This window comes from Chenopodium album, chromosome 19 (genome assembly GCF_948465745.1).
Source record: "Chenopodium album chromosome 19, dcCheAlbu1.1, whole genome shotgun sequence".
Taxonomy (NCBI): domain Eukaryota; kingdom Viridiplantae; phylum Streptophyta; class Magnoliopsida; order Caryophyllales; family Amaranthaceae; genus Chenopodium; species Chenopodium album.
The window spans coordinates 43858943-43886419 of NC_137852.1; the positions used below are offsets into that span (position 1 = coordinate 43858943).

At 36.3% G+C, this 27477-nt stretch overlaps 2 protein-coding genes and 1 pseudogene across 3 annotated transcripts; 2 read left to right on the plus strand and 1 right to left on the minus strand.

The window, feature by feature from the left end:
* The first annotated feature begins 324 nt into the window (after positions 1–324).
* On the plus strand, positions 325–6294 carry LOC145593792 (polyadenylate-binding protein-interacting protein 7-like). The gene is made up of 6 exons (XM_081650156.1): positions 325–752; positions 1044–1937; positions 2909–3362; positions 3437–3507; positions 4932–5056; positions 5577–6294. Exons 2-6 carry the CDS (start codon positions 1161–1163, stop codon positions 5878–5880), a joined length of 1731 nt encoding a protein of 576 aa, XP_081506282.1. The 5' UTR covers positions 325–752; positions 1044–1160; the 3' UTR covers positions 5881–6294.
* Positions 6295–6652: 358 nt separating this feature from the next.
* Positions 6653–13371, minus strand: LOC145595821 (uncharacterized; annotated as a pseudogene). Its single transcript, XR_014103015.1, has 9 exons — positions 13207–13371; positions 13024–13116; positions 12565–12936; positions 12298–12429; positions 12052–12174; positions 10411–10542; positions 8213–8427; positions 7477–7630; positions 6653–7153 (listed from the first exon to the last, which is right to left on the minus strand). The product of XR_014103015.1 is annotated as an uncharacterized LOC145595821 (transcript).
* Positions 13372–14239: 868 nt separating this feature from the next.
* Positions 14240–27072, plus strand: LOC145595824 (U2 small nuclear ribonucleoprotein A'-like). Its single transcript, XM_081652250.1, has 8 exons — positions 14240–14462; positions 15116–15156; positions 15649–15778; positions 15961–16166; positions 19511–19675; positions 24917–24967; positions 25166–25348; positions 26616–27072. The coding sequence occupies exons 1-7, from the start codon at positions 14381–14383 to the stop codon at positions 25343–25345; spliced, it is 855 nt and encodes a 284-aa protein (XP_081508376.1). The 5' UTR covers positions 14240–14380; the 3' UTR covers positions 25346–25348; positions 26616–27072.
* Positions 27073–27477: the final 405 nt, after the last annotated feature.

Genomic DNA, 27477 nt, shown 5'->3' on the forward strand with positions numbered 1-27477 from the left:
TGAGAGAAAGAAATTAAGAGCTGAACTGAACTGACTGAACTGATTAGAGCTGAACTGAACTGAACTGAAATTAAGTTGAAGTGAACAGGCCCTTAATGCAGAGTATTTCATAATAGAAATTTGTGAAAAGAAAAAAAAAACAGAGGATATAAATAATAAATGTTAAATTAGACATGTATAAAAAGTTAGATTTGAGGGATGCGGAGAGTAGAGTTAACACATAAAAGAGGTGCGAGTGGGTGATAGGAAAGCTATCTCTCTCTCTCTCTCTCTCTCTCTCTCTCTCTCCTGTCCGTCCAGCTGTGAAATGACAATATTTATCCCTGTTGTGCGATTAATTATACAAGAATTAATATTAATAATAATAAAAAAATAAAAAAAAAAGATAATGATGAAGTGTTGGCGTAGCAACGATGAAAACTGAAGATTACGGAGGAAGGGAAGAGAGAGAAAAGGGAAAAAAAAAAAAGAGTGAGTAGTGGTACTCGTAAAACCAAGAGAGAGAGAGAGAGAGAGAGAGAGAGAGTTGTGATATAATCGAGTGGCAAACATTGAAGGGTTTGCAGGCTGAGCTTAGAGCCTTTCTTCCTCCCTTGAAGTTGATAAGAATTAGAGATTTGTGGTATTTGAAGATTGAAGATTGAAGATGCTTGTAATTTCTTAATTGCTACTCAGATAACACACCTTTAATACTCTGAATTTTGGAATGGATCCCTTCCATCTCTTATCTTTCATCATCGACTTTCGTAAAGGTATTCTCCGATTTCATCGCCTTCTTTCTTTTTAAACTACTACTCTTTTTCTAATTTTTTATTATTAGCATGTGTCATGTGATTTCATCGATTTTGTTGTCAAATTTCTCCAGATCTCCTTTTTCGCCTGCTCCTCTTTTTTCTTTATTTTCATCGATTCAAGTTGCTATTTTTGATTCATCAGCATAGCTTTTTCATTTGATTCAATTTCTAGGGTTTTGAGATTTTTATTCAATTTCTAATTCTGCTTTTGAATGTCAACAATTGATATTGATCATGTTCCTCGCACAGGTTTTGGGTAGTCTCTGACAAAGCCCCCCCTTGATTTTCTTTTTTGTTTTCGGAATTACGCTACTTTCAGCAACTCTACTACTACTCAAGTCTTTTTTTACTCCATATTCGTCAAGAATGAGCTTTTCCAAACAAGTTTCTCCAACCACTCAAACCACCCTCACTTCGCCGACCAAGCCTACCTCTCTTAATCCAAATGCTGCCGAATTTGTTCCCTTTTCCCTTCGAACGCCTTCCTCTGCTACTACTAGCAACATCGACGTAGCTGCCAAATTCCCTGCTTCTGGATCCTCTGGGAAACAGGTACTCGATCGATCTGAGTCCTCTATTTCAACTAATTCTGATGAAGAGGCCCGCCAGTACTGGCAGCAGCAGCTGCCTGATGACATCACTCCAGACTTTGGAGGAGAGGACGACCACCGTGGACTTGGTACCCTTTCACTTGCTGCCTTGTCATTGCATGCTGGTGCCACCGCAACTGATGCAATTAGGTTTTCTGCTTCCTTGGGTACCCCCTACAAGATCAATGAACCTCTCGACTTTACTGCTCATCATACAAACGGTGCTGCACTTACTGATAAGATGGGGTATCCTATTTCTGTATACGGAGATGATCCATCTTCAACTAGTTATCTTCAGAGAACCAGTAAGCCTTGGGAAATGCAGCTTCTCAGCGCTGACCATCACTTTGGGAACTCTTTTGATGAAACTACAAGACGCACCAATCCTAATGATATAGCTACTGAAACTTCCATGCTAGAGAACAATGACATGAATCCTGTTGAGTTCCTTGTGTCACAGTTTCCAGGTTTTGCTGCTGAAAGCCTGGCCGAGGTATATTTTGCCAATGGCTGTGACCTCAATTTGACAGTTGAGATGCTAACTCAACTTGAGGTATGCTTGATTCTTCACCTCAGACTAAACATTACCTTTAGTTATCGTTACTCGGTTGTTTTTATCAAGCATTACCAAGTACAGTAATTGGGGGTCGTTTTGGCCTTACTTGGATGTTTTTATCAAGCATTACCAAATACAATACTTGGATGTGTATGTTATTACATATTTGTGATAAATCAAATGAAGTGGGAATTGTAAAATGATGTGAATCATATTGGGATTATGTGCCCTTAATTCAGTGATCTTGTGTGAAATTTGAATTTCTTTTCAACAGCTATGTCCTATCTAAATTACTGCTGGCCTTTAATGGTTAAAGTCAGATCTAGAAATAATTTCTATATCTGCCTGTTTTGATGTATCAAAATCGTTGGCCGTTTTTGTAGTTAGAAAAATGTGATGTACAACAGTCATATCAGACTTTTTTTCTTTTTTCTTTTTTTTATTATTTTTTTTATCAGATCTAAAATGAATTCTCAATTTGCGTGTTTTGAGGTACCAAAATCGTTGGCCCTTTTACTGGTTATAACTTAATAGTTTGGTTAGATTTGGCTCATACTTTTACTATGTTTTGTGGTGAAAGTGGTATTAATATGCGTGATTGCTACATTATTTTCTTTTTGGGTATTGTTTGACCAATGTCCAATGACCAAAGTTCCTGTTTGCAATTTGCCTTGAATATTACATCCAAAATGCAATGACAATATTGCAATATTCAGTAAGAATGAAGCAAAACAAAGAATAAGCATATGCAAGAATAATTTAGCTTTTGGCCTGATTGGAAATAGAGCATAATCTTCATGTGAATCACACCACTCACCACAAGGAATCTGCTTTACTACTGTTATTCAGCTGTAAATATTTTGATTTAGTAGTTGCTTTCTATTCCATTATGTTTTGTGCCATCCTATTGCTTGATATCTAGTGATATTTTCCTACATTTATGATGCACTTTTTACCTATCATTGTAGCTTCAAGTTGATGGAGCTTTTAATCAAAATATGAATTCGAAGACCTTATCAGCTCCAAATCTGACATCAATGGATTTCCCTGCACTTCCTGTTCCAGACAATAAGACCAATCTGCAGAAATACACTGGAGATGAACTCCAGCAAAATGTTAATTCTTATGGATCCTCTGAAAAGGACAATAATATGCTCTTGTTTAGATCCAATTCCTCCTTAAGTGCTAAAGGCGCCACTGATTTTGCTTCAGCCGTTCGTAAATTATCACCCCAGGATCCTTGCCTGTGGAAGTACGACAGAAGTGGCTCAGCTGATATTGCTGTTGGTTCAAGTAGAAACTCCCATGCTCTTTCAGGCTCTTATCATAGTGGTGCGGGAAGAAGTGCCTATAGTGATAGGATGCAGGGCCGTAGCTCTGCTCGAGATGCTCCTGTTTGGCTTGAGACTGGAGAAGCAGTTGGTATTTCCTTCTACTCTTTTATGTCTCTTGGGTCCAATGTAAATTTCTAATATTAACACTGATCAATGTTACAGCCAACTTATATACTGAAGTTCGTGAAGAAGCTCGTGATCATGCACGTATACGAAACGTGTATTTTGAACAGGTAAGCTTATGCGTAGGCAGTTTTTCTTTGCCATTGCCTCTTGTTTCTTGGAGACCTTATTTGGTGCTCCGAATCTCTCATCTCTGAACTTTGGCATATCGAGAATCTTTGACAATCTATCTTGTGTTTAGCTGGAAATTTAGCAATTGTATATATGAATGGGTAAAGTTATGTGAATTTGATTTTTCTACCTGCCCTTAGATTAGCGTCTCTTGAGATGCATAGTGATGTAAGGTAGTGGAATTTTGCATGGAGATTGTGCTTAATGTGGCAACTGCTACAGAGTTAAAAAAATACTTCCTCTGTTCCAAATAAGTGGACACGTTTTAACTTTTAACCTTATTCATAAACTTTACATTGACTACCATTAATGAGTCATAGATATGAATATATATAATCACGTGGGATTTTGTTGGATCCATTTCAATGTGTATTTAATTAAAATTTAATTTTTAGTATTTTACAATAGTATAATTAAAGATAATTTCGGTTGATGCATTGGCAAATGTGATAAAGAAACATGTCAACTAATTTGGGACGGAGGAAGTAGAATTTTTCAGCCTTTAATTGTGTAATGAGATGTCGTGAGGTAAATGCAATACATGTTTACTGTAAAATTATGTAATGCAATGATTATTGGCATATGCGGTTGGATGTGGAGTGATAATTGTCCATATGGTGCGACTTGTAAGTAAAATTAATGTTCTTATGCTGTTCACATTTCTGCCACATGCGTCCGATGTGGTTTTGGCACTTGTCAAAGATCTGCATCCGTGAATATAGATGGATGAATATATTTTATTTTATTTTGTTGGAATTATCCCTTGTAAATTTCCGTGCTAACTTTGGGCAGTCCTTGTGTGAATTTCAACGTCGTAATGGGCATATGGGAGGCTGGCAGTTGTTGGGAATGGAAACATTTGGCTAAATTATTGGTTAGTTGTCGGATCAACAGCGCTGGAGTAAGCTAAAACTAGGTGGCCATTTTGTTTTCAAATTATCATTCTAGGGTGAAAAACTATGATGTTAGAGCTTCTCCAATTATAAACAGATTGTTTGCAGTTGTCCTGACTTGCGTTTAGGCTAGATTTAGAAAGCTTTTTCGTCTGTCATTATTAGAGGATTCGATCTACAACAAAATATGTAAAAAAAAAGTTTATTGCCTCTCCCTTGTTTTCAAGTTGATAAATAAACATTTTTTTACGTTCCTCTTGCACTATATTTTTATTTCTGAAGCGGGTGGGGAATAGGACCTTTGTGGCGGGGCAGGTTGTTTGAGGGCCTTGTGTTAGCTGAAACCTAATAACACTAAAATTTTGCACATTGTTTTCACTAATCTTCTTTTAACACTTTTCTTGATTATTGTCATGATACACTATCTTTATTGATCAAGGTTTGTGTGTCAATCTAACGTGTGTATTCAGGCTCGTCAGGCTTACCTAATGGGAAACAAAGCATTAGCCAAGGAATTGAGTGTCAACGGGCAGCTACACAATATGAAAATGAAAGCAGCTCACAGCAAAGCACAGGAATCTATATATCGTCAGAGGTTTGTTGTGATGCATTCTTTTCAACTGGCTGTTGAATGGATTGATTTCTCTGCTAATCTAGCGTGAGATTTTTTGTGGAAGTACTCGGTGATGCAGTAATCTTGCAGAAATTGGTTAAAATTGGAGCTGTGACAAGGCTATGATATAGCTATTTAAAGAAAGTTTATATGAAGGATACCTTGTCTAAATATTGTTTCACTGCTAATACAGAATGAAAAATTTTCAGTTGCTGGCAAATTGGTCTTTAACTTAGTCGTTAACAAATGCCCAACTGGCTTGGTAGATACCTTCCCAGTTCTTTTCTTTGAAATTTATTTATTTGAGATATGCAACAGTGCTGCAGTTTTTAATTTTGTGCTGTGAGCCTGAGAGTTGCCAGTATCTATTTATGATTCTTTTTCAGCCTTCTTTGGGCAGGGGAATAGATGTGCCTTTTGATTTTGTGTACCATGGTCATTTCACTTTTATGCTTTTGTTTGATCTTACTATGTTTTCTGACCTCAGTAAGGTATTTTGCAGAAACCCGATTAGCCCAGATCAGCAGGGTGGTAACAGATGCCAGGGAAAGGTAATAGATCTGCATGGACTCCATGTGAGTGAAGCTATTCACGTGCTGAAGCAGGAGTTGAGCGTGTTGAGGAATGCAGCAAGGCTGGCCGAGCAGCGGTTACATGTTTACATATGTGTTGGAACTGGACACCATACCAGAGGAAGTCGTACTCCTGCCAGACTTCCTATTGCTGTCCAGCGCTACCTGCTTGAAGATGAGGGTCTAGAGTTCAGTGAACCGCAGCAAGGGATGCTTCGTGTTGTGCTATACTGAATTAGGGTAAAGACTTGTGTATGATTAGGAATTTTGTTGTTGACACACAAGAAGTCATCCGTCACTCTTTAAAGTCATCATTTTTGTGCATCTGTACATGGGAAGAAAAAGATTTAGTGCATATTCAGGAGAAAACAAAGGGAAAAAAAAAAGGAGGGGGGGGGCAAAAACATAAGATATGAAAATGTTGATAGGTAAAGAGAGGAGAAAATGGGGGCAGGCATGTATCATTTTGGTTAGTGGCAGCAACATTTTGGATGATATGGACTGTATTATCTGTTGCCCAATATATTGTAACACCCCCCAAACCGCCTGCCAAAAAGAAGTGCTCCAAACCCCTCTCCCAGTAGGTCTCTCACATGTATCAAATAGAACTCATTCAAATTAGTTGAAATTGTTATAGTATATGCTCAATCCTTGTCTTCGCGTAGTTTTACTTAAATGTGGCATGCATTTTTTATTCCCATTCCTGTCGTACAGTGTAGTTTCCTTGGTTTCATAGTACAGAGTAAAAATAAATTGGAGTCTCATTACTTATTAGTATGGATTGTGACGAATCTAATTCAAACACAATCTCCAAATGCAACAACAGCATGAACAATTGAACACAGCCATACATTGACCTCACTTACAGTTCAATAGATCACTATGGAGATTACATCATATATGTATATCATATTGCTCTTACTAAAGAGTTGTGATCATAATTATAGAGATTCTCTCTGAAACCAAGGTTGTTATAAATTAAGAGGCGGTAGGATGAACTATCATGTTTGTAATCGAATTAACTCTCTTTATCAAAGCTTATTATACCTGCTCAGTTGCCAATTTGTTGTACCAACTGTATAAATGTACATGTACTGTATGTCTGTACATCAAAAATATGAACTTCCTAGCCTTTGCTTATTTCCGTTCATAAAATCGTGTAGTTCAATTCTATTTTTTTCCCCTTCTTTTGGGGGATGGGGGTATTGGAAATGAATACAATCACTTTCAAGTCCCTTCAAACTACTCCGTCCCAACATGCACTATAATACACATATACTTGTATGTCCTATTCTCTTATTAGAAGCTCATAGACATTGCTGTTGTTATCCCCACTTACACGCTTCAACATTTCAAAACTTTTCCGGCTTCCTAGAAATTCAATGCGCTTGTACATCATGCAACCAAGTTCTGCTGTTCTCTCACTGCTATAAATTGATCGGAGCTGGTCAGCATGCCTTGAGTCAGTATGAATTGCAACCTCTATTTCACGATCTGACATATTTTCCTACAGAAAATGTCACAAGTCCCCATTCAAAAAAGGTAATATACAAGGTTAAGGCTGATATTCAACCACCGCCACCCAAAATTTTGTATGTACGGAGAATTTAAGGTAGCTATAAAAACTATGCAATAAATAATACTGAAGGGCCAAAGCATAATAAAAGATGAGGATTACTTAGGAAACAAGAATAAAAAGAAAAAAGAGTTGAACTCCACCATACGGTAAATGAATACATGATCAAAGCTTCTAGGTATGATTTATTGAGGAGCTGCTATAATCCTATCACGACTAGAATCTACTGACGAAAAAGGCACATCAATACTTGCCTGGTAGAAGGCATATATAAATTCCAGCAACTGCAGACAAGTAAATCCTGTATCACTAAAATATGTTCTTGAGGAAGGGCCCAACTCAGCAAACCTATCAACTGGATACAGTATGGTGAGGAAGTGATTTTTAAACACTAACTCATTTTCCTCACTGCAAAAGGGCACATGACAAAAGCTGTTAAAAGTAAATAAAAAGCAACCTTGGCCAGTAATATTCTAACTAAAGAACATTTCATATCAAAATGACGTATGAAAACATACTATGTTACATGATAATTTTCAGTAATTGCTACTATAACTTGCATACATCTTGCTAACATACATTTACGTATACCAGTAACTATTGCAGCACAACTTTAACATCATTTTGCTACAATCAAAATTAGAGAATTCCTTGGCCTTTTTGTTAGAGTAAATGTGTATTGTGCGTCCTTGCTTGCTTGCACGAGTGTGTGTGTGTGTGTGTGTGTGTGAGAGAGAGAGAGAGAGAGAGAGAGGACCTACTCTCAACACACCAGTAGGGACCCAATTAGACATTTGATTTTAGTCCAAAATAAGCTAACTAACAAAGCAACTAGAGTATCACTAGAAAATAATTCATGCAGTTTGGGAAATGCTGGCATGGAGTGGTACAACAACAACAACAACAACAACAAAGCCTTAGTCCCAAAATGATTTAGGGAAGTTGACTGATATCATCCAAAATAAAATCGAAAGGGCTAGTTTAAATAACCTTTCGGTAAGTGGTCGTAATAAATTTGAAAATGAAGCTTCAGATTCAACATGATCTCCTCCAACAGAAAGCCCATGCTTGTGCATCTCAAAGTTATTTTTGGATGTAAGAGAGGCTGCATATACAGAAGCCCTAGAAGTTGGCTCAGAGATAGACCAGCAGATTGAGTCTAGAAGGCAGCTGGGGTTGATTGGACGCAAGGGTACTTGACACGACTGCAACCAAAAACAAAGTCTTTTCAGGTCACCTCAAAAAATAATATCCTGTATTCCTGTAATTTGATACCTAAATCCATGCTTTTGTGGAAGACTAAAAAAAAACACATTGTTACCAAAAATACTACTAAAAAGCCTAGCATTGTTTTCTTCATATACAAGGAGTTTTGAATGTCAAACAGATCTCCAAATCATGGCCTTGAAAAAGAAGAGAGTAAAAAACACACGCAATTAGGAATTTCGTGTTAAGGCCCACCTTTTGAATAGAGCTTTTTCAAGAAATCACTTTTATTATTGTTCACACAAAGTCCACCCTTCATAATACTTTTCCTTGCCATTCACCACCTTCCTGCTAAAAATGTTTTAGAATGGAATGAAAAAGGCATAAGTCGAAGAGAATGAATACTGGTATTTTGTTTTCACAACAAAAAAATACCTTGAGGCCAAAACATCACTTTGAGAGAAGTATCATGCTAATTACATATTTACATGTACTGAAGAAAAACAATCAAAAAAAAATTGGGTATACCAACCAAGAGGACAGGTTATAATCAATAAAAAGAGCTACATAAATAGTCCCAATTCCTTTGAAATTCAAGATTGAGAATCTCTTAAAAGCCCCCGTCAGTTACTCTATCCCAAAGCAGATTGCATGGTAATATGGGTCTTGAATAGAAAACTATGGCTCCTTAGAAGTGAGATGATACATGAAGCCTTTCCTAAAAATGCACCACACGCCACAAAACCCCAACCACAACTTCTTGTTTGCAATAACCCCCAAAAAGCACATCTGCAGTATCTCTAATATAATAAAGGGGTGAACTATAAACCTATGAACCCTGATGCGAAGCAAAACACTTTCTCCAGAGATAAAAAGCCATGAGTGTGATGGGATGCAAAAGGAAGGCATATGAGCCACAAAAGCTCTTCGCCTTTCTACAATTATAAAGGCATTATATTTTTAACAAATCATGTATCTACACTATGATATCATTAGCCTGAGATAAGACATAAAACTGGACATTAGAACCTTACCATCATGGTATGCTCCTAACTTTTCCTAACTTGAGAGGCATCCAAAAATGAAAACTTAAAGAATTATTGATATAAAAAGCAAAAAAAAGAAGAATCATGAAGTGTAGAAATTTGGAGATAACAAGAGAAGCAGATACAAAATTTGATAAACTGACAATCTAAGATTTTGGTTGATGCAAAGGAATTTCAATTTTGTGGGTTGGAGGCCTTGGAGCCTTATTGAACCAAATTTTGGATTCAAAGATGGATTGTCATACATTTGGATTTTGGACTAATTAGAGGTGGCTGTGGCTGGATACCTCTGGACCTAACCAAACCTTACATACAACTTCAATAGATTTTGTTGGGGGAAAGACATCAACTGAAAAACACTCAATTATTGCTACTCAAAACCAATTATACATCCTATAGGACCTATACGGCTCCCATATGTACCGCCACCCTCGGGATACTGAAAGACCTTAAATAGAAACTTAGCAACCTCAGAGTAATAGGGAAATGAGGTCAATATATGTAACATTAAGAGAGAATAAGACTGGATGAATGGGAAAGAGTTTGAAACTAGAACTGTTATCAACAAGGATCTTTTATGTCTATATCCCTCATACTATTTTTGTAGGGCTAAACCAAACTCCTCTTCGATTTAAAAATGCCTTAAACACAATTAGACTTTAAACATTCAGAAAGATAGAAACAAATGTATTCACTCCCACTCTTTGTATCAGACATTATAACTATGGGAACCAAAAAATTTTATGCTTCGAGCTCCTTTGCTACATCACCTGACAACTCCCCTTGAATAAGAATTATAAGCCAAACACCAACCCCACCCCCCTCCTCCCCCCCTCCTCAATCTAAGTCAAATAGCCACAAATGCACAATAATAATATCTCACAATAGGAATTGTGATAAACACCAAAAATACAATAGGTTTGAGACTCTACACACCTGCAGACGGCGGGCACGCCGATTTCTTATACCGCATTTTGCAAGGTTCGCAGCCTGCAGCCTTTCTTCTTGGCTTAGTTTACTTCTATCACATATAGGAATGTGCTCATTGCACTTTTCCTTACAAGCTTCCTATATAAAATTCAGGCCAACAATCTGTCAAATAAGCCAAGTGGCAAAAATTGTAACAAATAAACTACAAGAACACAGTTTAACTGACAAGTTAGCACAGATATGGATACTGCCATTTATAACATGAAAAAGTTTGATCACAGAAATTCACATTGCCATTTACTTTTTGGGACACGAAAAAGACACTTACAGGGACCAACCTAGGTCTGAGAGCTTGCTGGATATTTTATTGTGATAATTTTTAATAAAGCAATCTTTGCTTTCCGTGCTCCAATTTTAGGGTTTTTTTCAAAAAATAAAAGCATTATTTATGATTATGCAATTATGAAAGACAGCATCTAATAGCTTTTTCCCATACAAGTTAGGATGTGATCAAAGATAATTGCTGGCTTTTTTGGCCGTGTTCTAAAGACTGGGATTGGAAAGAGCATGAATCCATATATTACTGTTACAATTCCTAAGGAGGATTGCTCGGTCATGATAACGGATTTCTAGTCAATTAGTTTATTGATCAATGCATACAAAATCATCACAAAAGCATTGGCGAGTATGGAGACTCGTTCAGGCGAGTTCTTCCTGTCTCATTTCTGCGCCCCATTCACCACTGCTGGAAATAAAGTGTTGCACAAATACCTTTTCTCTTCACTTCGGTGATTAATATTCTTGGGAGATTGCTGAAGAGGGGCTTGGGGGGGGGGGGTGGGGTATGGCAGGGAGATCGATTTCAGGTGTCACATTTGCAATATATTGATGACACTATCCTTTTCTTGGAAGGCAGTTTGGGACTTGGGTGACTGCAATCTAATAGGTGTTCATGTAAAGTGAGCTTTGCATTTGTGCCTATTATAAAGTTTGAAAAAAATTCAGAATTCAATGTGGAACTGAAAATTGGATTCAGGTGTGTATTTATGTTTAGAGTTTTGTTTCCCTTTTAATTTACCCCTACTTATCCACTTGAATACACTCCATCATAGTGAATACATTAGAATTCCTACATTCAAACCATTAATCACATAAAAAGTCAAAGACAGCTTTCAAGATTCGATCGTAATCTGTAGGTGGTTGAATATTTGCAAAGCTTGACTAGTTCTTGTCAAAACAGATACCCTAATGGATAAAGAAAGCACTTTTATTTTCACCCTACTGTTTCTTTCCCACCAATGTTACTTAAACTCGACTATCAGTGTCACACAATGTGTGTGTGTGTGTCCAAATGTCAGAAATAAGAATAAGTCATTTATGAAAGTTTACAGTTGGGTCCAGAATAAGGTGTGAGTACTACATACTCATGTCACAGCTTTTATATGATAGGAACTAGCACATCCTGCTTTCACCACAATCCCCCCCTCCCCCAACACTAACTATGCTAATTGCTAACAGCCTGGTTCACCATCCGTTCATACAATGCAGTAACAAACAATATAAACCCAACACCTATGGCTTCTTAAGAATGAATGGTTCACATCAAAATTCCATCAATATGTTAATCAGCTATAAGGTATAAAATACCTGTCTTGCAGTTACATGTTGCAGGTTTTCAAGCATCGTTCCCATGTATCTAGCCAGATCAGCAGACAATCCAACAAATCGTTGCATAGATCTCTCTTTAGATGTCTTCAGGACCCACATGGGCTGTAACATATTTTGCATGAAATCAAATTAGCACAGGAGTCTATACCTAGATTTCAAGAAATGTGTAGCACACACATAGCCTTAAAACAAAAAATACACAATTTAAAGTGCAACAACACATACACTAACAATGTTATCACAGTGTCCAAGATATATTTGTATGGATGAGCCCTCACAAACAACATAGGTTGCGCCACAACCAACGAACCATTGATCAACAAGCACGGCACCTTCTTGAGTAGCCACGTCAGCCACCTAAAATAGGTCAGCATAAGTTGATCAACATCGATAACTAGGTAAGTGAATGATAAACCCATATTGAAGGGCAGTCCATACTGTGAGGCAAATGTAATCCAATAGTATCTACATAATAATAAAGGATCAAGATACCTTAGAGCGGAGTTGAGCAGAAACATCCAAGTCAATGTATATAGAGTGGCCAAATAATTTGTTGATATCTCCAGAACCAGAACCAGAACCAGAATGGAATTGGTTTTGTTGGAAATTGTTTGGGTTCTGATTCTGGTTGATAGAAACACAAGCATCCCTTTCCCTGGGAATACTCCCAACAGTATAGGGTAATTCATCTAACCTGACTGAAACCAAACAAAATATGAGTATAGTTGTATATAATTAAGTAGAAAAAGAGCAGAGAAATGAAGGAATAACCATGATTGTTGACGGAATCAATAAACCATCCAAGAGTGACAACAAAAAGATGAGTATGGTTCAACGCATGTTCAAATTTGTGTCCCCCAAGACTGTGAAGAAAGAGTCAAGAAGAAGCAACAGTATGTAGAGTATAATCAAATCAAGTGAATTCCCATTTCCCATTAATAAAAAAGGATATCTGGACGAGCAAGTGGGTGCAATTGGGGTGGAGATTAGGGCTGTAATTACCGCCTAATCTAAGAGTGCCTTCCATAACTTGCTTCCTTGCTTCTGTCAATTCAACATTATCATTATCATTATCATTATCTGAGGCCATTAACAGAACAGCAATCAATGGAGAAACAGAACAAAAGAAAGGACCTTTAGAAACACCAGAGACGCAAATCACAAGCCCGGAAAAGGGACCATCACTCACTGATGCGGATGCGGATGCGGATGTATCTCCTGCCATACCAATGCACCCAATACCCAAGCCACAATGCCTCTCTATTCTTAAATTTCAAACTCACCGGGGGCCGGAGAGGAGAGTGGGCCAATTTACCTTTTATCAAGATGACTACTAACCGGACTCTTTTATGGTTCATTAACGGTTTTATTGGACGGGTTTGGGAATATGCATTTTTAGTTGGTTTTTTTAGGCCCGATCTAAAATTGTCCGGAAAATCCCGTACGTCCTGAACTCCTGACCATTTTGGGTGGGTTTGGGCAGGTTTGGGCATAAAAATTCCGGGCCAAAGCTTTGCCCAGCCCGGCTCGAGAAGTGGGCTTAATTTTTAGCTTCAACCCGGCTCGTTAAACAATCACCTCTAAGTTTTACCAACTATGAGTAACTAATACTAAAGTGGAAACCGCTACATCATTAATTTATCCACAATGTACACATGTCAGCTTCTCCTTTAATTTTTTCCCGCCTAAACTTTTATTCTCTTTCACATTTTTTTTTATGGGAAAACTAAATATTAACTACAAAATACCTTACTTTTTTTTTTTTGAGAAAAAGCAGGGGATGCAAATATCATTCATGAGATGACAAATTGTCCATAAGTACATAAGGAGTTATGCCACTTAGACAACAATTAGCCCAAAGTTGTTCTACACCATATGGAATAATACGAGCTGTGCGCTACAAAATTCCCTTCCCGCTTAACATGAGACCATGAAATATAATACTGTACATTAAACTCTTCACAATTTTTTTAATAAACCTTTTGGCAACCATTTACCTACCCAATGAAACATTAGTGTTTTAATATTGTTTTCTATAGCTCTTTTTTTTTTTTTGTTATATCCGTGTATCACACGGGAGCTAATCTAGTTTTAAGTGAAAATGTGACCCTAAAAAAAGATTGAAACTCTTGTAGCACATTCCTTGATTCAAAAAAGAAAATCTGAAAAGTAGTGACATTTAGATTTAGCACAGGACTGATAGAAATTGGTCCGCAGCGTTTGTGATAATCATAAACCCTATACCCAGCATTTAAGCCCTATTTTCATTTTCATTGTTGTTCTTCTCTTTCTCTTGTTAAACCCAGAAATGGTGAAGCTTAATGCAGATTTGATTTGGAAGAGTCCTCATTTCTTTAACGCTATCAAAGAGCGCGAATTAGATCTTCGAGGTTTGTCTTCTCAATCTTTTTTGCTGTAATTCTCTGAATCATTGAGAAACTTAGGGTTCTATAGATTATGTATTTGAATCCCGAATTAATGTCATTTAGGCAGGGAATTCTCCGTTGTACCGTAACTTAGCTATTAGGTTAAGCAATTTTAATCATCAACAATACTTCTGTTTGATGAATATCAATTACTGTTATTTGTTAGAGTTAATTGGAGCATAACAATGGATGCTGGTGTCTTTTGGCTACTGTTTTGTGTCCTCTTGTTGCCTTGAATGCTAGTCTCCTGTTATTTGTTAGAGTTAATTTGTTAGATTATGTGTCCTCTTTTTGCCTTGAATGCTAGTCTCCTGTTATTTGTTAGAGTTAATTTGTTAGATTATGTGTCCTCTTGTTGCCTTCAATGCTAGTCTCCATTTATTTGTTAGATTATGTGTCCTCTTTTTGCCTTCAATGCTAGTCTCCTGTTGCAATCTTTGGTCCTCTACCCTCTTGTTGCCTTCCATTCTTGTCTTTTTGGTCCTCCACCATCTTGTTGCCTTTGATGCTAGTCTGTTGTTATTATCTTTTTATTACTTTGCTCCAGAACTTGTATCGTATTGTGGACGTTTTTCAGGTTTCAATTATCTACTTATCTTTCCCCTTTTTTTCCGCAGGAAACAAGATTGCATTTATAGAGAACTTGGGTGCAACTGAGGTACTTACTGTTCAGAGTGAATGTGTAACTAAGATTTTATCCATGCGTTATGCTCCCCTTCATGTTCTTGCAAACTTGATTATACATTTGTTTTACTAGTAGGTTTTTTGATGAACCAATTGCTTTGGGAGTTGGGACAGCAAAATTTACTGTTTGAACCTTGTTTCTGCCACGGAGTAGTCTAGCTACTATTAAACTATTGTAAAATTCCAGATGCAATATTGTAGTGATTAGTGAAGCTTTCACGGAGTAGTCTAGCTACTGTTAGTCTGTTACATTATTTTAAATGTTCCAGATGTGATATAATAGTAAAGCTTATGTTATGCTCACATAAGTTATAGCTGGTAAATAAAAACTGTCCAGTTTTTTAACGGCTGATTTTTTTTGAATGTGTCAGCTATGTCCTCACATTTTTAGTCATATGTTGTTGCTTAATTGAGAATACTTTGGACAATAATTATTTGGTTTTCATTTATTAACACTGATGTGCAGGATCAATTTGACACAATTGATTTGTCAGACAATGAGATTGTAAAGCTCGAGAACTTCCCTTATTTAAACCGATTGGGAACTTTGTTATTGAACAACAATAGGATTACGCGCATAAATCCGAACATAGGAGGTTAGATGATTCATTCACTCTCACCCTTCTCTTATATTCTGCTTGCTTGAAAAAGAGGTGGGAGCTCAGGTGACAGAGTTCCTTACATCTTCATTTTGGAGGTTGGGTGTTCAAATCTTATGTATGCCAACTGCCATTATCTTGCTTGAATCTTTGACAAATTTAACTGTTTGAATTTGCAGAATATCTGCCAAAACTGCATACACTTGTTCTTACAAATAATCGACTAGTGAATTTGGTTGAGATTGATCCACTTGCATCAATTTCAAAGCTGAAATTTCTTAGCCTGCTGGACAATAATATTACTAAGAAGGCAAATTACCGCTTGTACGTGATATACAAATTGAAATCACTGCGTGTGCTGGACTTCAAGAAGGTGAAGCAAAAGGTGAGTTATATGCATTTTCTCACATTTTTCCATTCAATTATGATCTAGCATATTAGTTTTGAAGATTTATGTGCTGGCGGATTTGTTCAAAGTTTTGCAGCATACATATAGAATTCTACTTTCTAAACCCCATGGTGTTTAGGAGCAGAAAACAATCGCTACCACTTTATCGGCATAGGGTTCTTTCTCTTATTGCATATCTTTGAGATTGTGTGTTTGATTACGAGTCGTGGACTCATGGTTGGTACTTGAAATGGATGTAGTTTTGCACGAAAGTGTGCACTGGTTATGCCAAACTAGCTTACATATCAATTAGTTAGACAAAAGACATGCAATTTCTTATCTAAATGCTACTATGGCATGCGAAAGCCCTATGACTACAAGTTTATATGCAAGAATTAAATAAAGGTGTAGTTCTTGATTTTACCATGTCTTCAAGAACTAATCAAGAACAAAGGAGAGAATTAGAGTTGAGGATTTCCGGTTTCAATTAACTAAGTTATGGCATAAATGACGATAGAGTTTGAAGAGAGAATGTTTGGTGTTAGTTAATTTGGTTTGGTGTTAGGATTTTTACTATTGAAGCCATAAAAAGTTTCACCATCCTTTATGAATCACACTATATACTAACTATGGGAAATAGATGCATCATGGTACTTTTTAAGATATGGGAAAAGTATATTAATTGGTGTCTAGTAAGTTTATTCGAGGTTTTAAGGAATATGCTTTAAGCCTAGTTTGAGAACATCAAGAGGCTAAAAAAAGCAATATATTACAAGTATTTTGTTATTGGGTTGCATTTAGGGTAATTCTTGCCACTCCCCTTACTCCCCTCCCATTTTTTTCCGGTATGGAGATGGATTCTTACTGAAGATAGTCAAAGAGAATTTTCCTTTTTGTTTGTTATTTGTAGAAATTATCTTTTTAGTGGGTAGTACAAGTAAGGGTACCAACAATTAATTAGAAATCTTAGAATTTGAAGTAAAAAGTGTTTCAAGTTGGGTGAGGCATGACAGAATGTACACTAAATATTTGGGTGATTGTAGGTGACAGAGAATTCAACCAGGATTGGGATTTGGGACAATTGCCATAGTGGGATTCAGTGAAGCTATTGATCTCTATCAACCAATTTCACAATGAAATCAAAGGAAACATGATAAATCATGGTATAAGCTTGGTGATTGAGGTGAAGGAACACATTTGGGGTCCTATGTGACAAGAGAATACCATGTTAAGAAATTAAAATTATCGAGTTCTTGACACTTTGTTATGCTGCATAGCAGTGAACTGAAGTTTTTGAGTTTGTGGGAAGATATGAGAAGAGGTAAATCTATAATGAGGTGGTTAGAGACAGTTGGAGACCTTGGGTTAACCTTTGCATTGCAAGTAGCACAACTATAAAGATCAAGCTAAGGAGTAGTGAGAAAATAAAGAAAGAGAGTGAGGTAGCCTAATAAGAATTTGAAAGAGAGGGAGCACATATTAAGATAAATCAGGACATATCTTTTGATAATGTTTACATAACCTTTAAAAAATTAAAACCAGCTCTAAGTAGGTTAGCTTTTCTTTTCTTGTGTTTCTAGGCACTTTTGCCCCATAAAGTTGTGTTGCTGGGGCGCTTTTGTCCTTATGATATTTTCTTCTCCCTGCTTACTTCTCTTTATTCTGCTAGCTCCTTTTCCTTGCATGGTCGTTACTTCAGTATGATACTTGCATTGCTACATAATTTTGTTCCCATTCATATGTGACAAAATTGCTTGTGTGTGTGTGTGTGTGTACAAATCTTTTTAATAAATCTCTTACCCGTTTTTGGTGTGATAAATCGCTTGCGTGCTTGTTTATGGGAGTGCGTGTGTCTTAAGGACTTAAGGTTTAAGATGTCTTAAACATGATTGATTTTTAGTACAACGCTTCCACTGCTTCCTTTTTCATGTGTAAGTGTGTAAATAGTCTGGACATCTGTTTCAATCACACTTCTTTTTGAAGCTCTGTACTCCCTCCGTTTCGCATTAGTTGTAACACTTTCCATTTTCGGCTGTTTCATATTAGTTGCAACACTACTATATTTGGAAAGGACCCACGATTATTTAGGGGCCGTTTGGTTTGCACAAGAGAATCGGAATGGAATGAACAAAGGGAATAAAGGAGAAAGGAATGGTTTGACCCTGATTTAGCTTGATTGTTTGGTTGTGTGTAGCAAACGGAATGACCTACTCATGATTCCCTTTGTGACTGTTTGGTTCAACAGGGAATCAAATTATGATTTTTTAACATCATTTTTTATTTTTTCCAACACAATCATGAAAAAAATATAGTATCTAACAGTAATCAAGTCTCCCAAAAAAACTGATCATTGGTATATACAGTATAAAATTGGAAAAAATTGAACGTTGGTAATTTTTTTGGTAATTGATAGTCTGTCAACATTAAAGATAATAAAAAAAAAGGTAAATTCATGAACTATTCGTCCTTCCTCCCCCCCCCCCCCCCCCCCCAAAAAAAAAAAAAAAAAAAACCAAACCCTTGAACAAATAAACGTACAACAATGAGGCCAATGACTATCAATTACACACAATAATTCAACAAAAATAGGAATTAAGTGTGGGCTTATTTTGTTGATGAGAATGGGTGTTGGAAGTGGGATAAATTTCAGCATCGGGTTTCCTTAACAATTCATGAAAAAAGAATAAAAAAAGGGTTGATTAAGGTATAAAACATGAATTCTAATGAACAAGAACATGAAGAATGGTCGGATATTGTCGCCGGTGGTAGTACCTCGTTGGAGATCTTCGCTGGTGCACGTAGTCCGGTGGCTGCTGTGGTGGCCGGAGCTTCAGTGACGGTGACTGCTATTATTGGGTATTTTTAGGGTTTGAGAGGAGAGAGAGAGAGAGTGATGGGTAATGAAGTGGGGAATGGGAATGGGAAAGTCTAAGGGGGGTGGGGTGGGGAATGGGTGTAGAACATATTTGGGTAAACTCAAAAATAAAAGTGGGTAAAGGGAATAATAGAAAGTGACAAACAAACAACAACAAAGGGAATGAGCATTGTTCATTCCCTTTCCCTTTGATTATTACCCCCAACCAAACGCCCCCTTAATACTTTCTCTCTCCCACAGTCCCACTAACCCCACTTTCACAATTATTTTATTATTTCTCTCTCCTACCAACCCCACCCACACTACTTGTTTTAATTTCTTACTAACAATACTTTATATTGTAAGCCTATAAGCCTAGTCTACAATTTTCTTAAACTATGAGCCAAGCCTAATGTTGCAACTAATGCGAAATGGAGGGAGTAGTATTTTATAGATCCTTAACTTGATGTTTTTATCATCTATATAGGAACGAGAAGAGGCAGATAAGCTCTTTTCATCCAAGGAAGCTGAAGAAGAGGCCAAAAAAGTAGTGAAGACAGTCACATCTGAGGAGGCACCCATTGTTGAGGAGGTTTCAAAAGAAGAACAAGCACCCAAAGCACCTACTCCAGAGCAAATCATAGCTATCAAGGTATATTAAGGGGCTTGACCTTTATTGTCCTCTCCTTAATGAGATTTCTGTCTTTCTCTATGATGCTGAATTTCCTGCTTTAGTATACTATGATGTTTTACTACATTTTCATGGCATTAGAGATGAGTGTGTGAGAGTGGTGTATGAGTCATACTTGCATGGAAAACCGTCTTGATTATCTAGCCACTTCAAGCTGGGAACAAAATGTTGGCTACTCACAATATTTAAACTAAGATAGGCCATATTGACAACATTGTATTTATAGCATACATAATACATGGCATATATACTTCGTTGTAGATTGCTAAGTTGCTAATAATGTTTAACGTAAATGTACTGGTAGATTTATCTTAAGACATACTAACAAAATAATCTTTTATGGATTTGATTGTTATGTAGTAAAAATATGCTTAGTGTAGGTCTTACTAAAATGGGCACAAATTCTTGAAAAATCATGATGTGGACACAAAAAAAAGGGATTATAAAGAAAAGAAATGAAGCATTTAAGTATTTTTAAGTCATATGGGTTTCTATGTTTCGGATACAGGATATAGTGATATACACCTTCTGTTTTACATTTCTTTCTAAAGATATTAAAGAATGTAATAAAGGTAGAAGCAAATGAAGAAGATTATGTAAGAAATAGGAAAATTTGGCTAGAACAGCATTCTTTATGTCATAATTTGGAAATAACTACTACTACTGTATCTAATATGTTCTAAATAAGGTTTTTGGTACTGCTTAATAGAATGTATAAAACTCATTTAAGAGGCACATGCCCATTTTAATTGACCAGTCTATTATTATCAATATTTTGATTTTTTTTTCCTGCTTATTTTTTCATTACTTTCTCCCTCTTTGTTTTTGTATAAAAGAAACTTACAAAAACCTAATCCTCCGGTGACCTTTCTCACCCATTTTCTTATACCCCCCCCCCCCTCTTTTCATAACAAAGTTTGTTGGGCCGGAATTCCGTTGTTGAAGGTAGGGAGTTTAAAACTGCTTAATTATTTTAAATTGCTACATGATTGGAATTTGGTACTTGGGAAGGAGCAATGTACTAAAAAGCTCAACGCGCACCAAGGCAATGGGGTTTAGGGGTCTTGCTAAGCTCTGATATGCCTGATTGAAGTGGTGCTCTTTTAAAAATAATTTTTTTTAAAAAAAAGTTAAGAGTGAATTATATTGACGTGAGCTTGTGAGTGAGGGATGGCTCAAGTGGTTAGATTTTCCCTCCAGGATCGATTCTCATCACCCGCCCTTGTGGCTCTCTTAAAAAAATACTGATGTGAGCTTCAAACTCTTCTCTTAGATTGCCTCACGTAGGTAAATATTGGTGTGTCACCCCTAGTACTTTAACTTACCTTTATACACTGGAAAAGAGAGATAGAGAAGCCATGAGAATTGTACAAGGAGGATAAAGAGTGAGAATGTACCAGTGAGGGTAATAAAATACCATGGGAATTGGGCAAGAAGAGAGAGCGAAAAAGATCTAGGTTGATGAAGAGTGTGGGGCAGGTGAAGTTGGTAATAGCTGAGATGAGGGAAGATGGTGCTTTGGTAGTGTGTGAAGCGAATGAAAATAAGAAGATGGGCAGGCTACTTAAGTTTGGCTGGCGTGTGATGGGGGCTATAGAATGCCTTAAAGGAGTAGGTAGGGAGTGGTGTAATTAATTCAAGTCGAGCTCCTCGCAAGCTTGTGCGACTTGAATATTCGTACCAGAGGAGGATTTTTGGCTGCCACTAGTCACGTGGCATTCCTTAATTTCCTTTTACTTTCTGTCACCTAAAAGTTTGACAATACAAACCCTACTTTGATCCCAAGTCAGCTAGCATCAATCCTGTAGGAGCATGGCTAAGGATCACTCCTTTGGCCGGACGTGTATTGCTTTGTAATGAACTGACTTTTACAAGAATAAGAATTGAAAAAAAAAAAGACAAAAAATAGCAGAAAGGTTTAAGCTTTCATTGATTTCAGCCTAAAGGTTAACAAGATACTTTTGGGTTATCACTTTCAACTTCTCAAGGGGTAACTTCAGGACTTCAGGTTATCAATCTCTTTCTATCATTTCAACGCTCAACATCACATTAAGGCCCTGCCTGAATTGATGGTAATTGGCTGGAATAATTCATGGCTTAATAATTTCTGACCATGGTACAACGCCTGGAATAGGGGAAAATAATTTGGGCCGAATATTTTACTCCCAAAATGAGGGTAATACATTACCCAGGGCCTCCCTAGGGTAACAATTCAGGGGTTAAAATCTTTAACCCAAACTTTATCCCTTTTACATTGTACTATTGTAGCCGCTCACTCATTTTCTCTCCACTAATTATTTTCTCTCTTTGAAAAAACTTTGTATTTTTGTAAATCAAATTTTCTCTGTATTTTTTTACGGGAATTTCCTCTGTATTTGGTTGAAATTTCTTCTTGATCATCGAATTCAAAGTTTGACAAATTCGTGAATTGTTATTTGATACTTGATTTGCTTCAAACGAATAATTTAGTTTCAAATTTTGCTTCAAATTTAGTTTAGTTTCAAATTTATAAAATAATTTGGTTTTTGCTCTTTTTATTTTTGGATTATTAGATGTAGCTTTTTTTTTTTTTTTAAAAAAAAAAAAAAAAAATTTGATGATAAATTATTATATACTTCTTAACATTTTGATATGATTTGTGAAGTTGTGCCGCACTATCCAGTTATATATGTCCAGAATTTCAATACTACTAGTATTAACTTGATATCAAAGTATATTTAAAGTTAATTAATTAAAAAAAAAAAAAATGTTCATATGAATCTTGTCTTGAGTGTCTGAAAGAATTCATCCGTTTCCCATAATTTTTTCACTCAAACCAACCTTGTCTGATTTTACTTCCTTGAAATCTTCTCCCTTAATTAGTCCTCTAGTATCAATTGCCCCCATACAATCTACCCTTGTAATGAGTACCCCAAATCCAGGCAAGGCCTAAGGCTAAGCCCTTCTTCTTTATATAGAGTATAAGCTTACGACAAAAAGTACTGCAATCTTAATTACTATTTGACTTCAATTGCTGACCACAGTCACATCACCCCTTCCCATCTTATTGAACTCATCTTAGTGGTATGTTGATTGCTTTTGTCTGGTTGTTGCTGATCCCCTTGCAAGCCACGGTTCTTCCCTCTCCTTCTGTAGACTTTCAGTGTTGGCTGTATGGCTTGCTGCTGATTTATCACACACTATGCCCCTAAGATTAGGAATGGAAAATAGTGGGACTTGTGTTTATGGGCTCTCGTGGACCTAATTGTAAGTGGAGAGAAATATTTACCAAATAGAGAATTTTTAACTATAGTGGAAGATGCCAACTTTTCAGGGGTGGAGTGTAATAGACTAGGATTTTCAGATTATAAAAGCTTGAGTCTTCTATTGATAATGGCAGAAATTTGGATACAAAAGCGATAGGTTAATAGCTTTAGGCTATTACTCTCTTGATAACTTTAGGTTATCACTCTCTTAGTAACTTGAGGTTACCATTCTCAATACAAATCTCATTCCCCTTATATAATCAAGCAAAACTACAAAAATAACCTAATATTAATAGTGTTTGTCCTCTATTGCTCAAGAGTATCAGATTTCAGCCACACTCCCCAGTGCTTCTTTAATTAATTTTGTCTCCTAGTTTTATCAATTAGTTTTGTCTCCTAGTGTTGCTCCTTGTATCGGGTCCATTACATGGAGGGAGTAAAAGGCATACTTCCTCTATTTATTTATATTGAAAAGTGTAACATTTCCTTGCAGAATGCATTTTAAGAAAGAGATTAGATAAGGTAAACATACAAATTAGCTAAAATAGCTTGAACACAAATAACATTACATGTCTCTCTTGATAGTGTTCAGATTATATTAGTTAATGTCCATTTACCTTTTTAATCACCTTAAAATGTGTGTCAAGGGGACATGTTGCACTTAATAAAAAACTGAGGAAGTACGATTTTTAGAGTAAATTTGAACAAACAATGGAAACTTTTGCTGCGTAAGTACTTTAACTTGAAATAGCAGCTGCAAATTTCTTGTGGAAGTCATTGCCCATATTGGAATCAAGAGAACTAGAAGGAATCAAGGATGGCAGAGTTCATTAATTAGTTATGAAGGGGAGCATTTATATAATAGCTATTTATGGACCAAGCTGGAAAAAAAAAAAGAAAAAACAAAACAAGATATATGAAACAAACAAATATTCTGTTAACTTCGCTTAAATTTGTTAAAGAACAGATTGCCGGCAAAGAAATTTATAAATAAGAAAATTTCAAAGAGTAAATAGTACTCTTTAAAAAGACTGAAATTTGTGTGAGCATTATTGGTTATAACATTATACGATATTTTTCTGCGAATTGCATTGCTCCACATTGGTTGCAGGCAGGAGCTAGGCAAGGAATGTGAAGGCTGAGGTCATAGTTAGTCAATGAGGGGATACTGAGAGTGATGATTTCTCAATTTCTCTTGGCTTGAGTTCAATAAATGGATATTTAATACAAAGGAAATCCATGAAAAGACTTAATAGGGACTGCAGTGCCTCTGGCTGTGTCCTAAGTATGTTTTATCTTTGTCAGAAAAGTGAATTTTTGGATATACCTGATGCAGTTGGTAGATGTTACTGCAATGTAGACCGTTATTGGGTATTTATGGTCTAACCAGAGATCTAAGATAGGCTAATTAGCTTTCATCCTAAATTTGGCTGAGTAGGCATCTCACTCTTCTTATTATTGTATTAGTGATATTGAATCTATTCTTTCTCAGGTTAGTGATAACTACTTTTCTAGAAACTTACTAAAGTCATTTAACACTAGATCCATAAATCAAGCACTGTAGCATTTCCTCAGTTTGTTTACCCATAAACATCTACTTTTGTATGAAACATTTCAGCTAATACATGGATTTTCTGAATCCTTCTATACTTAGAGATGCTTTTCATGATATTATCAATTAAAAGTGAAGTTATTATAAGCAAGTAATTTTTTTTTATTTTTTTTTGATATGATTCATACGTGAGCTGGTATCTTCTGTACAACTTAATAACTTAAATTTTTCCAAAATTACTCTCTGATGTGTTGCTCCCATGTCTTGACTGTTGATTTCAGTAATTACTGATTAAAACTTATGGCTTCAGTCATTGAGTTGATATGGAAGTTTAAATTGGGTGATCCAATAACAACTGTGTCAGTGTTTATGGGACTTGATGTTGATTTTTCTTAATTTGTGCAGGCTGCTATTGTGAATTCCCAAACACTTGAAGAAGTTGCCAGGCTTGAAAAGGTTACTAGCTTCTTGTTATGATTATTCTTGCCTTTTTGTTTCAGAGATTTTCTTTGAATCTTGAAATTTTCATTTATTTTTTCTTCTCATTTAAAAAATTTTATTGTGGGCTGGTGCTGGTTGTGGAGATATAGGTCCTTACAGTTGTTTGCTACTCATTCTAATGACTCATTGTGACTAAACATTTTACCTCTATAGGCACTGAAGTCTGGCCAACTCCCTGCTGATTTGAAGATTTTTGACACAGAGATTAATAACAATGCTGCTACCCAGGATGACAAGATGGTTACAGATGGCCAAAATGAGACAAATGTGCCGTCAGAAGATGCTGGATTGGTCAACAAGACTGATGAACATACAGCCATGGACCAAGATTAAACGGTACTGTTGCTTTTTTGTGTACTTATTAGTAACCCACCACAAGGACTCTGTCTGCTCTCCCTAAATTCTAGCTACAGGCCATTGTGCAATTTAATGGCTGTTGCGACAATCAAATTTCAACTTGGCTCTAGGCTGTTGATCATTATTTGATTTGAATAATGGTTCAATGAGTAATGTTTAACATAAGTTATTATGAATTTAGGGCCATTATTAAGGTCTTAAGGCCTAGTCCAGTTTTTCTTTTTTTCAATTATTTCCCTGAAAAATAAGCTCTGGCAAGTTCAAAAAAGGTTAGATGAGTTTGGAAAAACTAAGTTCTGAACTTCAGGGTTAATAAGGGCTATCCAAGTTCAAATTACAATTGAAATAGGCTCTGATTAAGGTCTAATATTATTTGGCTTTTCCAAATATTTTTAGCATTTGAATTTGTTTTTTGCCTCCAATCGGCTGATCTGACATACTTGTAACTTCTGCTGATATCAGTTTGATAGACGACTCTGATATTTGGGATTAAATTTAAGTGTGACAGAAGTATGTGATAGGTACTCAACTATATTTGCTGGTTCTGATTTGGAGGATTTATTTCTTAGATACTTATTAGTGGTGGTTGTTGGTATGTTGTTCTTTGTGAATAATCTGCTTCCGTCTGATTTGTTTTTGTTTGGCACTTCGATTAAGGCCATAATCCGAGTCCACATCTTTTCCTAGTTCACGTTTTTCCCAGTCCTTCGGGTGGGGGTGCTGGGAGCTTCTAATTCTAGGCTGTGGCTTGAACTTGGTATGAATTTGTCTGATCTTCCTTTTTGTTCTTTCTTTGAATGGTTGCATTTTGTAAAGATTATAATGAAAATTTGCTACCGTGTGAAACTACTTGGTAGCCTGATTAAGTCCACCAGTGTACATGCCTTCCTCATTTTTGTGTGTTTAGACAAATGTGTAGGAAAATTTAGTGAGATATTTATTTCATGTTCCTATTTGTTGAGGAAATCAAGTTTGATCCAGGCCGAATAACTCTGTTCTACTGATCTCAAAGGTGTTTCAAATAGATAAACACGGAATATAATGGCCTATCAACCACTTTCCTTGCATATCTAATTTTTTGTTATCATCTTTCTGATGGTGTCACCTGTATCGCTATGCCTTCTGTGCTCTCACTTATTATCTAAAATCTTTGGCACGTGTAGGTAAGATTACACTTAGACATATGGACATCTGGGTATTGTGCTTGCAATGTGTTAACTAAGCTTCTTTTTCATTTTTGGTGCAGAGCTTGGGTAGGCCTCGTAATTTGATATTTTCGCTTATATTCCTAACCCACAAACTCAGCTATGCAACTCCAGCTCTTTGCTTTGAATGCTCTCTCTCCATACATCGATGGCTTGAATGTGGAGGCTACTTGAAATGCTTAAACTCATCAATTTTCCACATTATGTGTGTATTGGTGTGTGACTTCAGATGTTAATCATATTATACAGTTGAGAAGCTGTGTTATGGCAACAGAATAGTAAAAACAGTAAAACTGGAGACACTAGGCCGCTGTAGTGTTTTAGTACTTGTACATTTCAGATTTGAAAGTTCTATCCAAAGCCAAAATTTTATAGCCAGTTATTTCCTTGGTGATGTAGTGGAAGCTTTGGGCAACCAATCAAATCGGTTTGGGAGCTGTACATCTGTGTTTGCTTCTTTTAATTGTAATTTGGTTCTAAAATGATTTTATTTGGACCTTCCTTCTGTGTTTAAACCCTGGAGATGTTATGTTTGTGACTGGAATCATCTTTGGCAATTCGTAACAACTAATGCAACAAAATTCCAACGAAGTCTCATATTTGAACTAAATCATTCACCGACTTTGTAGACCTAATGAAAGATTTGTTATGTTTCTAGTTTCCGTGCAAACTATAGCCTTCAATTTTAAGGGCAATAACTACAGCTAGGGAACACTCTACTTGTTTAATTGGTTTTTGGAAAAAAATTCCCAAAATTGATCCAAAAGCGTGAATTATAACCCTTAATTTTAAGGCTATTTATAAATTTTTTTTTACTCGGGATGGGTCAAAGAATGAAGGTCAAGAGCAATTTTGGAGGTTATTATCCACACTTTTTAAGCAATTTTGAAAGTTACGGGACTC